Raw genomic sequence first — 16588 nt, 5'->3', positions numbered from 1 at the left:
GGATCACCACACCTCTGGCGAGGGGCCAGTTGAGAAGGTAGGGCCTTCATGAGTAACCTCAGCCACGGACTTTTCCTGGGGATTCACTTTTGCCCCAACAAATAAACAGAGTAGAATAGAATAGAATTTACAGTGCCGAAGGGGGCCATTCGGCCCATCGAGTCTGCACCGGCTCTTTGAAAAAGCACACTACCCAAGCCCACACCACGGCCCTATCCCCATAACCCAGTAAACCCACCCAACACTAAGGGCAATTTATCATGGCCAATCCACCTAACCTGCACATCTTTGGACTGTGGGAGGAAACCGGAGCACCGGACGAAACCCACGCACACACGGGGAGAACATGCAGACTCCACACAGACAGTGACCCAAGCCGGGAATCGAACCTGGGACCCCGGAGCTGTGAAGCAATTGTGCTAACCACCATGCTACCGTGCTGCCCACGTTATGTGAGTAACAGAGAGATTGTTGGGTAAGGAGTGACTCGCTCATGATATGTAATCTCCATATATATTCCTTATCAAATGGTTGTCAGGAATATATTACTGCATGTGCATGTTACACTTACTTGCGAATGACATGAATCCTCCGAAGCCCTCACTGCTGTTGTTGGAGATGGTGGAGTTTGGGGAACTGGCTCGCGAGTCTGACTCGGCCTCAGAGTCACTCGGGAGTCTCAAACTGTTGGGACGGAGAGGTTTCGGAGTCCTGTAACATTGGAAGACAAAATGAGCACCTGGCATCATCCTTACAAAGCTATTTTACACATTGCTCAACATCAAATGGCCTCCTTCTGCACAGTCGGGATTTTATGGAATGGGTGGTTATGGGCAGCACGGTGGCACAGTGATTAGCACTGCTGCCTTTACATAGATGATTTGGAGTTGGGGACCAAGGGCAATGTGTCCAAGTTTGCAGACGACACTAAGATGAGTGGTAAAGCAAAAAGTGCAGAGGATACCGGAAGTCTGCAGAGAGATTTGGACAGGTTAAGTGAATGGGCTACGGTCGGGCAGATGGAATACAATGTTGACAAATGTGAGGTTATCCATTATGGTAGGAATAACAGTAAAAGGGATTATTATTTAAATGATAAAATATTAAAACATGCTGCTGTGCAGAGAGACCTGGGTGTGCTAGTGCATGAGTCGCAAAAAGTTGGTTTACAGGTGCAACAGGTGATTAAGAAGGCAAATGGAATGTTGTCCTTCATTGCTAGAGGGATGGAGTTTAAGACTAGGGAGGTTATTCTGCAATTGTATAAGGTGTTAGTGAGGCCACACCTGGAGTATTGTGTTCAGTTTTGGTCTCCTTACCTGAGAAAGGACATACTGGCGCTGGAGGGGATGCAGAGGAGATTCACTAGGTTAATCCCAGAGCTGAAGGGGTTGGATTACGAGGAGAGGTTGAGTAGACTGGGACTGTACTCGTTGGAATTTAGAAGGATGCGGGGGGATCTTATAGAAACATATAAAATTATGAAGGGAATAGATAGGATAGATGCGGGCAGGTTGTTTCCACTGGCAGGTGAAAGCAGAACTAGGGGGCATAGCCTCAAAATAAGGGGAAGTAGATTTAGGACTGAGTTTAGGAGGAACTTCTTCACCCAAAGGGTTGTGAATCTATGGAATTCCTTGCCCAGTGAAGCAGTAGAGGCTCCTTCATTAAATGTTTTTAAGATAAAGATAGATAGTTTTTTGAAGAATAAAGGGATTAAGGGTTATGGTGTTCGGGCTGGAAAGTGGAGCTGTGTCCACAAAAGATCAGCCATGATCTCATTGAATGGCAGAGCAGCCTCGAGGGGCCAGGTGGCCTACTCCTGCTCCTAGTTCTTATGTTCTTATGTTCTCACAGCACCAGGGACCCGGGTTTGATTCTGACCTTGGGTGATTGTATGTGGAGTTTGCATGTTCTCCCCATGTCAGTGTGGGTTTCCCCCGGGCTCTAGTTTCCTCCCACGGTCCAAAGATGTTCAGGTTAGGTGGATTGGCCATGATAATAACACTTCGTGCCCAAAGATGTGCAGGTTAGGTGGGGTTACGGGGATTGGGCGGGGTGTGGGCCTCGATCGGGTGCTCTTTCAGAGTGTTGGTACAGACTCGATGGGCCAAATTGCCTACTTCTGCACTATAGGGATTCAATGGATTCTTCCATGGATCTCAATATCCTTTTTTGCAATATGAATGTCAAAACTGAATGCATTTGGAACAGAGATTTTTTATAAGTCTGGGGTGGGGGGTCAACCAATCCCATAGACTTTGTCTTTCTAACCAGGATTTTCAGTCTCCGCCTTTGAAGATCTCTCTGTGGAATTCTCTCCGAAGGTCCCTCCTACTCGAATGGCTTTAACAATGGCCCACCTCAGAGTTTCAATCTTGTCTTCCAAGATTCCCACGTACACTCAACACAAGCTCACAGCACACTTTCAGATCTTTGGTTGTGCCTAGCTGAACACCACTGCTCCAAAAGGGGACCTTTTCCCCAACAGCCCTCTTTACCCTCTGCTCCCCACAGCCGTTTCTCAAACGTTTGATACAAAACTGCGACCTGTTCCTGACTCGATGACACTTGCACGTTTACTTCCCAATACTGCGTGCCTCAGAAAGAGCTGCTCGCTGACCTTTGAAGCGGTCTGGAGACCCGAAAAACCATCAAAATGGTCCCAGTCTTGTTACAAAACAGGAATCAATGTACCAAGCATGAGAACATCCTGTTCCTTAAATATTACATTCAAACACATTCCTAATTTAGCACCCACTGCCACAGGGACCAATGGATTTCATGACAGACATCTTTAGACCTTCTACCAAAGTGCAACATCTCTCATTTATCTCGTTCAAAATTAATTTCTTATTTTAAAGTAACATTCAGAAATTTTGAAATCATTTATTTTAGTTTGAGTCATCTTCACAATAAGTATACTACTTATGCTTCCACTTAATTAACCCAGCAACTCTCTCGCCCTAATATTCAGGATTCACAATCTCTTCCCTGATGCCCAGACAAGTCCCTCACCCTGTCCGCATGAACAGGAGGGACCATCACCCTGTCTCCATGAACAGGAGGGACCCTCACCCTGTCCCCATGAACAGGAGGGACCCTCACTCTGTCCCCATGAACAGGAGGGACCCTCACCCTGTCCACATGACCAGGAGGGACCCTCACCCTGTCCCCATGACCAGGAGGGACCCTCACCCTGTCCTCATGCCCAGGAGGGACCCTCACCCTGTCCCCATGAACAGGACGGACTCTCACCCTGTCCCCATGAACAGGAGGGACCCTCACCCTGTCCCCATGAACAGGAGGGACCCTCACTCTGTCCCAATGACCAGGAGGAACCCTCACCCTGTCCCCATGCCCAGGAGGGACCCTCACCTTGTCCCCATGCCCAGGAGGGACCCTCACCCTGTCCCCATGCCCAGGAGGGACCCTCACCCTGCCCCCATGACCAGGAGGGACCCTCATCCTGTCCTCATGCCCAGGAGGGACCCTCACTCTGTCCCCAATGCCCAGGAGAGTTCCTCACCGATACGCAATGTCCAAGGCAGTTCCTCACCCTCTCATCGATGCCCGGTTGAGTTCATCAGCCTACACAAGATGCACAGACCAGGTTCCCAGCCTGCCCCGATGCAGGCCATAACTGAGGCTCGCCCCGACAAACAGTACCCTAACCCAGCCTCACCCAGACACACAGCACCCGAACCGAACCGCACCCAGACACACAGCACCCAAACCCAGACCACAGCACCCTGACCCAGACACACAGCACCCTGGCCCAGACACACAGCACCCTCGCCCAGACACACAGCACCCTGATCCAGACACACAGCACCCTCACCCAGACACACAGCAACCTAACCCAGACACACAGCACCCTCACCCAGACACACAGCACCCTCACCCAGACACACAGCACCCTAACCCAGACACACAGCACCCTAACCCAGACACACAGCACCCTCACCCAGTCACACAGCACCCTCACCCAGACACACAGCACCCTCACCCAGACACACAGCACCCTCGCCCAGACACATAGCACCCTAACCCAGACACACAGCACCCTCACCCAGACGCACAGCACCCTCACCCAGACACACAGCACCCTCGCCCAGACACACAGCACCCTCGCCCAGACACACAGCACCCTAACCCAGACACACAGCACCCTCACCCAGACACACAGCACCCTCGCCCAGACACAGAGCACCCTAACCCAGACACACAGCACCCTCACCCAGACACACAGCACCCTCGCCCAGACACACAGCACCCTCGCCCAGACACACAGCACCCTCGCCCAGACACACAGCACCCTCGCCCAGACACACAGCACCCTGACCCACACACACAGCAGCCTTACCCAGACACACAGCACCCACACCCAGACACACAGCACCCTCGCCCAGACACACAGCACCCTCGCCCAGACACACTGCACCCTCACCCAGACACACAGCACCCTCGCCCAGACACATAGCACCCTAACCCAGACACACAGCACCCTCACCCAGACACACAGCACCCTCACCCAGACACACAGCACCCTCGCCCAGACACACAGCACCCTCGCCCAGACACACAGCACCCTCACCCAGACACACAGCACCCTCACCCAGACACACAGCACCCTGACCCAGACACACAGCACCCTCACCCAGACACACAGCACCCTCACCCAGACACACAGCACCCTGACCCACACACACAGCAGCCTTACCCAGACACACAGCACCCTCACCCAGACACACAGCACCCTCGCCCAGACACACAGCACCCTCACCCAGACACACTGCACCCTGACCCAGACACACAGCACCCTCACCCAGACACACAGCACCCTCACCCAGACACACAGCACCCTAACCCAGAGACACAGCACCCTAACCCAGAGACACAGCACCCTAACCCAGAGACACAGCACCCTAACCCAGAGACACAGCACCCTCACCCAGACACACAGCACCCTCACCCAGACACACTGCACCCTCACCCAGACACACAGCACCCTGACCCACACACACAGCACCCTCGCCCAGACACACAGCACCCACGCCCAGACACACAGCACCCTCACACAGACACACAGCACCCTGACCCACACACACAGCACCCTCACCCAGACACACAGCACCCTCGCCCAGACACACAGCACCCTCGCCCAGACACACTGCACCCTCACCCAGACACACTGCACCCTAACCCAGACACACTGCACCCTCGCCCAGACACACAGCACCCTCAACCAGACACACAGCACCCTCGCCCAGACACACAGCACCCTCGCCCAGACACACAGCACCCTCGCCCAGACACACAGCACCCTCGTCCAGACACACAGCACCCTCGCCCAGACACACAGCACCCTCACCCAGACACACAGCACCCTCACTCAGACACACAGCACCCTCGCCCAGACACACAGCACCCTCGCCCAGACACACAGCACACTCGCCCAGACACACAGCACCCTCGCCCAGACACACAGCACCCTAACCCAGACACACAGCACCCTCGCCCAGACACACAGCACCCTCGCCCAGGCACACCGCACCATCGCCCAGACACACAGCACCCTCGCCCAGACACACAGCACCCTTACCCAGACACACAGCACCCTAACCCAGACACACAGCACCCTCACCCAGGCACACCGCACCCTCACCCGGAGACACAGCACCCTCGCCCAGACACACAGCACCCTCACCCAGACACACAGCACCCTCGCCCAGACACACAGCACCCTCGCCCAGATACACAGCACCCTAACCCAGAGACACAGCACCCTCACCCAGACACTGCGCCCTCAAACCCAGACAGACAGCACCCTCACCCAGACACACAGCACCCTAACCGAGCCTCGCCCAGACACACAGCACCCTCGCCGAACCGCACCCAGACACACCGCACCCTCACCCGGAGACACAGCACCCTCACCCAGGCACACCGCACCCTCACCCGGAGACACAGCACCCTCGCCCAGACACACAGCACCCTCACCCAGACACACAGCACCCTCGCCCAGACACACAGCACCCTCACCCAGACACACAGCACCCTCACCTAGACACACAGCACCCTCACCCAGACACACAGCACCCTCACCCAGACACACAGCACCCTCAACCAGACACACAGCACCCTGACCCAGACACACAGCACCCTAACCGAGCCTCACCCAGACACACAGCACCCTCACCCAGACACACGGCACCCTCGCCCAGACACACGGCACCCTCACCCAGACACACAGCACCCTCACCCAGATACACAGCACCCTCACCAGATTCACAGCACACTAACCCAGACACACAGCACCCTCGCCCAGACACACAGCACCCTCACCCAGACACACAGCACCCTAACCCAGACACACAGCACCCTCGCCCAGACACACAGCACCCTCGCCCAGACACACAGCACCCTCACCCAGACACACTGCACCCTGACCCAGACACACAGCACCCTCGCCCAGACACACAGCACCCTGATCCAGACACACAGCACCCTCACCCAGACACACAGCACCCTAACCCAGACACACAGCACCCTAACCCAGACACACAGCACCCTCGCCCAGACAAACAGCACCCTCGCCCAGACACACAGCACCCTCGTCCAGACACACAGCACCCTCGCCCAGACACACAGCACCCGCGCCCAGACACACAGCACCCTTGCCCAGACACACAGCACCCTCGCCCAGACACACAGCACCCTCGCCCAGACACACAGCACCCTCGCCCAGACACACAGCACCCTCGCCCAGACACACAGCACCCTCGCCCAGACACACAGCACCCTCGCCCAGACACACAGCACCCTCACCCAGACACACAGCACCCTGACCCAGACACACAGCACCCTCACCCAGACACACAGCACCCTCGCCCAGAGACACAGCACCCTCGCCCAGACACACAGCACCCTTACCCAGACACATAGCACCCTAACCCAGACGCACAGCACCCTCACCCAGACGCACAGCACCCTCACCCAGACACACAGCACCCTCACCCAGACACACAGCACCCTGACCCAGACACACAGCACCCTCGCCCAGACACACAGCACCCTCGCCCAGACACACAGCACCCTCACCCAGACACACAGCACCCTCACCCAGACACACAGCACCCTGACCCAGACACACAGCACCCTCACCCAGACACACAGCACCCTCACCCAGACACACAGCACCCTGACCCACACACACAGCAGCCTTACCCAGACACACAGCACCCTCGCCCAGACACACAGCACCCTCGCCCAGACACACAGCACCCTCACCCAGACACACTGCACCCTGACCCAGACACACAGCACCCTCACCCAGACACACAGCACCCTCACCCAGACACACAGCACCCTAACCCAGAGACACAGCACCCTAACCCAGAGACACAGCACCCTAACCCAGAGACACAGCACCCTAACCCAGAGACACAGCACCCTCACCCAGACACACAGCACCCTCACCCAGACACACTGCACCCTCACCCAGACACACAGCACCCTGACCCACACACACAGCACCCTCGCCCAGACACACAGCACCCACGCCCAGACACACAGCACCCTCACACAGACACACAGCACCCTGACCCACACACACAGCACCCTCACCCAGACACACAGCACCCTCACCCAGACACACAGCACCCTCGCCCAGACACACAGCACCCTCGCCCAGACACACAGCACCCTCGCCCAGACACACTGCACCCTCACCCAGACACACTGCACCCTAACCCAGACACACTGCACCCTCGCCCAGACACACTGCACCCTCGCCCAGACACACAGCACCCTCAACCAGACACACAGCACCCTCGCCCAGACACACAGCACCCTCGCCCAGACACACAGCACCCTCGCCCAGACACACAGCACCCTCGCCCAGACACACAGCACCCTCGTCCAGACACACAGCACCCTCGCCCAGACACACAGCACCCTCACCCAGACACACAGCACCCTCACTCAGACACACAGCACCCTCGCCCAGACACACAGCACCCTCGCCCAGACACACAGCACCCTCGCCCAGACACACAGCACCCTCTCCCAGACACACAGCACCCTCACTCAGACACACAGCACACTCGCCCAGACACACAGCACCCTCGCCCAGACACACAGCACCCTAACCCAGACACACAGCACCCTCGCCCAGACACACAGCACCCTCGCCCAGACACACAGCACCCACGCCCAGGCACACCGCACCATCGCCCAGACACACAGCACCCTCGCCCAGACACACAGCACCCTTACCCAGACACACATCACCCTAACCCAGACACACAGCACCCTCACCCAGGCACACCGCACCCTCACCCGGAGACACAGCACCCTCGCCCAGACACACAGCACCCTCACCCAGACACACAGCACCCTCGCCCAGACACACAGCACCCTCGCCCAGATACACAGCACCCTAACCCAGAGACACAGCACCCTCACCCAGACACTGCGCCCTCAAACCCAGACAGACAGCACCCTCACCCAGACACACAGCACCCTAACCGAGCCTCGCCCAGACACACAGCACCCTCGCCGAACCGCACCCAGACACACAGCACCCTCACCCAGACACACAGCACCCTCACCTAGACACACAGCACCCTCACCCAGACACACAGCACCCTCACCCAGACACACAGCACCCTCACCCAGACACACAGCACCCTGACCCAGACACACAGCACCCTAACCGAGCCTCACCCAGACACACAGCACCCTCGCCCAGACACACGGCACCCTCACCCAGACACACAGCACCCTCACCCAGATACACAGCACCCTCACCAGATTCACAGCACACTAACCCAGACACACAGCACCCTCGCCCAGACACACAGCACCCTCACCCAGACACACAGCACCCTAACCCAGACACACAGCACCCTCGCCCAGACACACAGCACCCTCGCCCAGACACACAGCACCCTCGCCCAGACACACAGCACCCTCGCCCAGACACACAGCACCCTCACCCAGGCACACAGCACCCTCACCCAGACACACAGCACCCTCACCAGATTCACAGCACCCTAACCCAGACACACAGCACCCTCGCCCAGACACACAGCACCCTAACCCAGACACACAGCACCCTCACCCAGACACACAGCACCCTAACCCAGACACACAGCAACCTCGCCCAGACACACAGCACCCTCACCCAGACACACAGCACACTGACCCAGACACACAGCACCCTCGCCCAGACACACAGCACCCTGATCCAGACACACAGCACCCTCACCCAGACACACAGCACCCTGATCCAGACACACAGCACCCTCGCCCAGACACACAGCACCCTCGCCCAGACACACAGCACCCTCGCCCAGACACACAGCACCCTCGCCCAGACACACAGCACCCTCGCCCAGACACACAGCACCCTCGCCCAGACACACAGCACCCTCACCCAGACACACAGCACCCTGACCCAGACACACAGCACCCTCACCCAGACACACAGCACCCTCGCCCAGACACACAGCACCCTCGCCCAGAGACACAGCACCCTCGCCCAGACACATAGCACCCTCACCCAGACACACAGCACCCTGACCCACACACACAGCAGCCTTACCCAGACACACAGCACCCTCACCCAGACACACAGCACCCTCGCCCAGACACACAGCACCCTCGCCCAGACACACAGCACCCTCACCCAGACACACTGCACCCTGACCCAGACACACAGCACCCTCACCCAGACACACAGCACCCTAACCCAGAGACACAGCACCCTCACCCAGAGACACAGCACCCTCACCCAGACACACAGCACCCTCACCCAGACACACTGCACCCTCACCCAGACACACAGCACCCTGACCCAGACACACAGCACCCTGACCCACACACACAGCACCCTCGCCCAGACACACAGCACCCGCGCCCAGACACACAGCACCCTCACACAGACACACAGCACCCTGACCCACACACACAGCACCCTCGCCCAGACACACAGCACCCTCGCCCAGACACACAGCACCCTCGCCCAGACACACTGCACCCTCACCCAGACACACTGCACCCTAACCCAGACACACAGCACCCTCGCCCAGACAAACAGCACCCTCAACCAGACGCACAGCACCCTCGCCCAGACACACAGCACCCTCGCCCAGAAACACAGCACCCTCGCCCAGACACACAGCAACCTCGTCCAGACACACAGCACCCTCGCCCAGACACACAGCACCCTCACCCAGACACACAGCACCCTCGCCCAGACACACAGCACCCTCACCCAGGCACACCGCACCCTGACCCAGACACACAGCACCCTCGCCCAGACACACAGCACCCTTACCCAGACACACAGCACCCTTACCCAGACACACAGCACCCTCGCCCAGACACACAGCACCCTCGCCCAGACACACAGCACCCTAACCCAGACACACAGCACCCTCGCCCAGGCACACCGCACCATCGCCCAGACACACAGCACCCTCGCCCAGACACATAGCACCCTTACCCAGACACACAGCACCCTAACCCAGACACACAGCACCCTCGCCCAGACACACAGCACCCTCGCCCAGACACACAGCACCCTAACCCAGACACACAGCACCCTCGCCCAGGCACACCGCACCATCGCCCAGACACACAGCACCCTCGCCCAGACACATAGCACCCTTACCCAGACACACAGCACCCTAACCCAGACACACAGCACCCTCACCCAGGCACACCGCACCCTCACCCGGACACACAGCACCCTCGCCCAGACACACAGCACCCTAACCCAGACACACAGCACCCTCGCCCAGACACACAGCACCCTCGCCCAGACACACAGCACCCTCGCCCAGACACACAGCACCCTAACCCAGAGACACAGCACCCTCACCCAGACACTGCGCCCTCAAACCCAGACAGACAGCACCCTCACCCAGACACACAGCACCCTAACCGAGCCTCGCCCAGACACACAGCACCCTCGCCGAAACGCACCCAGACACACAGCACCCTCACCCAGACACACAGCACCCTCACCCAGACACACAGCACCCTGACCCAGACACACAGCACCCTAACCGAGCCTCACCCAGACACACAGCACCCTCACCCAGACACACAGCACCCTCGCCCAGACACACAGCACCCTCGCCCAGACACACGGCACCCTCGCCCAGACACACAGCACCCTAACCCACACACACAGCAGCCTTACCCAGACACACAGCACCCTCACCCAGACACACAGCACCCTCACCCAGACACACAGCACCCTCACCAGATTCACAGCACCCTAATGCAGACACACAGCACCCTCACCCAGACACACAGCACCCTAACCCAGACACACAGCACCCTCGCCCAGACACACAGCACCCTCGCCCAGACACACAGCACCCTCGCCCAGACACACACCACCCTCGCCCAGACACACAGCACCCTCACCCAGACACACAGCACCCTCACCAGATTCACAGCACCCTAACCCAGACACACAGCACCCTCGCCCAGACACACAGCACCCTAACCCAGACACACAGCACCCTCACCCAGACACACAGCACCCTAACCCAGACACACAGCACCCTCGCCCAGACACACAGCACCCTCACCCAGACACACAGCACCCTGACCCAGACACAAAGCACCCTCGCCCAGACACACAGCACACTGATCCAGACACACAGCACCCTCACCCAGACACACAGCACCCTCACCCAGACACACTGCACCCTGACCCAGACACACAGCACCCTCGCCCAGATACACAGCACCCTGATCCAGACACACAGCACCCTCACCCAGACACACAGCACCCTAACCCAGACACACAGCACCCTAACCCAGACACACAGCACCCTCGCCCAGACACACAGCACCCTCGCCCAGACACACAGCACCCTCGCCCAGACACACAGCACCCTCGCCCAGACACACAGCACCCTCGTCCAGACACACAGCACCCTCACCCAGACACACAGCACACTCGCCCAGACACACAGCACCCTCGCCCAGACACACAGCACCATCGCCCAGACACACAGCACCCTCGCCCAGACACACTGCACCCTCGCCCAGACACACAGCACCCTAACCGAGCCTCACCCAGACACACAGCACCCTAACCGAGCCTCACCCAGACACACAGCACCCTAACCCAGACACACAGCACCCTAACCCAGACACACAGCACCCTCGCGCAGACACACAGCACCCTAACCCAGACACACTTCACCCTCGCCCAGACACACTGCACCCTCGCCCAGACACATAGCACCCTAACCCAGACACACAGCACCCTCACCCAGATACACAGCACCCTCACCCAGACACACAGCACCCTCACCCAGACACACAGCACCCTCGCCCAGACACACAGCACCCTCACCCAGACACACAGCACCCTGACCCAGACACACAGCACCCTCACCCAGAGACACAGCACCCTCGCCCAGACACATAGCACCCTAACCCAGACACACAGCACCCTCACCCAGACACACAGCACCCTGATCCACACACACAGCAGCCTTACCCAGACACACAGCATCCTCACCCAGACACACAGCACCCTCGTCCAGACACACAGCACCCTCACCCAGACACACTGCACCCTGACCCAGACACACTGCACCCTGACCCAGACACACAGCACCCTCACCCAGACACACAGCACCCTAACCCAGAGACACAGCACCCTAACCCAGAGACACAGCACCCTCACCCAGACACACTGCAGCCTCACCCAGTCACACAGCACCCTGACCCAGACACACAGCACCCTGACCCACACACACAGCACCCTCGCCCAGACACACAGCACCCGCGCCCAGACACACAGCACCCTCACACAGACACACAGCAACCTGACCCACACACACAGCACCCTCACCCAGACACACCGCACCCTCGCCCAGACACACAGCACCCTCGCCCAGACACACAGCACCCTCGCCCAGACACACTGCACCCTCACCCAGACACACTGCACCCTAACCCAGACACACAGCACCCTAACCCAGACACACAGCACCCTCAACCAGACACACAGCACCCTCGCCCAGACACACAGCACCCTCGCCCAGACACACAGCACCCTCGCCCAGACACACAGCACCCTCGCCCAGACACACAGCACCCTCGCCCAGACACACAGCACCCTCGCCCAGACACACAGCACCCTCGCCCAGACACACAGCACCCTCGCCCAGACACACAGCACCCTCACCCAGACACACAGCACCCTAACCCAGACACACAGCACCCTCGCCCAGGCACACCGCACCATCGCCCAGACACACAGCACCCTCGCCCAGACACATAGCACCCTTACCCAGACACACAGCACCCTAACCCAGACACACAGCACCCTCGCCCAGACACACAGCACCCTCGCCCAGACACACAGCACCCTAACCCAGACACACAGCACCCTCGCCCAGGCACACCGCACCATCGCCCAGACACACAGCACCCTCGCCCAGACACACAGCACCCTAACCCAGAGACACAGCACCCTAACCCAGACACACAGCACCCTCACCCAGGCACACCGCACCCTCACCCGGACACACAGCACCCTCGCCCAGACACACAGCACCCTAACCCAGACACACAGCACCCTCGCCCAGACACACAGCACCCTCGCCCAGACACACAGCACCCTCGCCCAGACACACAGCACCCTAACCCAGAGACACAGCACCCTCACCCAGACACTGCGCCCTCAAACCCAGACAGACAGCACCCTCACCCAGACACACAGCACCCTAACCGAGCCTCGCCCAGACACACAGCACCCTCGCCGAAATGCACCCAGACACACAGCACCCTCACCCAGACACACAGCACCCTCACCCAGACACACAGCACCCTGACCCAGACACACAGCACCCTAACCGAGCCTCACCCAGACACACAGCACCCTCACCCAGACACACAGCACCCTCGCCCAGACACACAGCACCCTCGCCCAGACACACGGCACCCTCGCCCAGACACACAGCACCCTAACCCACACACACAGCAGCCTTACCCAGACACACAGCACCCTCACCCAGACACACAGCACCCTCACCCAGACACACAGCACCCTCACCAGATTCACAGCACCCTAACCCAGACACACAGCACCCTCGCCCAGACACACAGCACCCTCACCCAGACACACAGCACCCTAACCCAGACACACAGCACCCTCGCCCAGACACACAGCACCCTCGCCCAGACACACACCACCCTCGCCCAGACACACAGCACCCTCACCCAGACACACAGCACCCTCACCAGATTCACAGCACCCTAACCCAGACACACAGCACCCTCGCCCAGACACACAGCACCCTAACCCAGACACACAGCACCCTCACCCAGACACACAGCACCCTAACCCAGACACACAGCACCCTCGCCCAGACACACAGCACCCTCACCCAGACACACAGCACCCTGACCCAGACACAAAGCACCCTCGCCCAGACACACAGCACACTGATCCAGACACACAGCACCCTCACCCAGACACACAGCACCCTCACCCAGACACACAGCACCCTCGCCCAGACACACACCACCCTCGCCCAGACACACAGCACCCTCACCCAGACACACAGCACCCTCACCAGATTCACAGCACCCTCACCAGATTCACAGCACCCTGACCCAGACACACAGCACCCTCGCCCAGATACACAGCACCCTGATCCAGACACACAGCACCCTCACCCAGACACACAGCACCCTAACCCAGACACACAGCACCCTAACCCAGACACACAGCACCCTCGCCCAGACACACAGCACCCTCGCCCAGACACACAGCACCCTCGCCCAGACACACAGCACCCTCGCCCAGACACACAGCACCCTCGTCCAGACACACAGCACCCTCACCCAGACACACAGCACACTCGCCCAGACACACAGCACCCTCGCCCAGACACACAGCACCCTCGCCCAGACACACAGCACCCTCGCCCAGACACACTGCACCCTCGCCCAGACACACAGCACCCTAACCGAGCCTCACCCAGACACACAGCACCCTAACCGAGCCTCACCCAGACACACAGCACCCTAACCCAGACACACAGCACCCTAACCCAGACACACAGCACCCTCGCGCAGACACACAGCACCCTAACCCAGACACACTTCACCCTCGCCCAGACACACTGCACCCTCGCCCAGACACATAGCACCCTAACCCAGACACACAGCACCCTCACCCAGATACACAGCACCCTCACCCAGACACACAGCACCCTCACCCAGACACACAGCACCCTCGCCCAGACACACAGCACCCTCGCCCAGACACACAGCACCCTAACCCAGAGACACAGCACCCTCACCCAGACACTGCGCCCTCAAACCCAGACAGACAGCACCCTCACCCAGACACACAGCACCCTAACCGAGCCTCGCCCAGACACACAGCACCCTCGCCGAAACGCACCCAGACACACAGCACCCTCACCCAGACACACAGCACCCTCACCCAGACACACAGCACCCTGACCCAGACACACAGCACCCTAACCGAGCCTCACCCAGACACACAGCACCCTCACCCAGACACACAGCACCCTCGCCCAGACACACAGCACCCTCGCCCAGACACACGGCACCCTCGCCCAGACACACAGCACCCTAACCCACACACACAGCAGCCTTACCCAGACACACAGCACCCTCACCCAGACACACAGCACCCTCACCCAGACACACAGCACCCTCACCAGATTCACAGCACCCTAATGCAGACACACAGCACCCTCACCCAGACACACAGCACCCTAACCCAGACACACAGCACCCTCGCCCAGACACACAGCACCCTCGCCCAGACACACACCACCCTCGCCCAGACACACACCACCCTCGCCCAGACACACAGCACCCTCACCCAGACACACAGCACCCTCACCAGATTCACAGCACCCTAACCCAGACACACAGCACCCTCGCCCAGACACACAGCACCCTAACCCAGACACACAGCACCCTCACCCAGACACACAGCACCCTAACCCAGACACACAGCACCCTCGCCCAGACACACAGCACCCTCACCCAGACACACAGCACCCTGACCCAGACACAAAGCACCCTCGCCCAGACACACAGCACACTGATCCAGACACACAGCACCCTCACCCAGACACACAGCACCCTCACCCAGACACACTGCACCCTGACCCAGACACACAGCACCCTCGCCCAGATACACAGCACCCTGATCCAGACACACAGCACCCTCACCCAGACACACAGCACCCTAACCCAGACACACAGCACCCTAACCCAGACACACAGCACCCTCGCCCAGACACACAGCACCCTCGCCCAGACACACAGCACCCTCGCCCAGACACACAGCACCCTCGCCCAGACACACAGCACCCTCGTCCAGACACACAGCACCCTCACCCAGACACACAGCACACTCGCCCAGACACACAGCACCCTCGCCCAGACACACAGCACCATCGCCCAGACACACAGCACCCTCGCCCAGACACACTGCACCCTCGCCCAGACACACAGCACCCTAACCGAGCCTCACCCAGACACACAGCACCCTAAC

General features: G+C 59.6%; 1 protein-coding gene across 15 annotated transcripts in view; it reads right to left on the bottom strand.

Annotated features, from left to right (window-relative positions):
* Nucleotides 1-16588, bottom strand: part of madd (MAP-kinase activating death domain) — a 439970-nt gene that overhangs the window by 156480 nt on the left and 266902 nt on the right. For all 15 annotated transcript variants that reach the window (XM_072518747.1, XM_072518746.1, XM_072518754.1 and 12 more), the window contains one exon: nt 572-711. In XM_072518747.1, coding sequence (XP_072374848.1) covers nt 572-711 — 140 coding nt within the window. The remainder of the gene's footprint in view (nt 1-571; nt 712-16588) is intronic.

This window comes from Scyliorhinus torazame, chromosome 10, assembly GCF_047496885.1.
Source record: "Scyliorhinus torazame isolate Kashiwa2021f chromosome 10, sScyTor2.1, whole genome shotgun sequence".
NCBI lineage: Eukaryota > Metazoa > Chordata > Chondrichthyes > Carcharhiniformes > Scyliorhinidae > Scyliorhinus > Scyliorhinus torazame.
The sequence above is the reverse complement of the archived record's forward strand: the minus strand, read 5'-3'. Positions and strand labels throughout refer to the sequence as shown.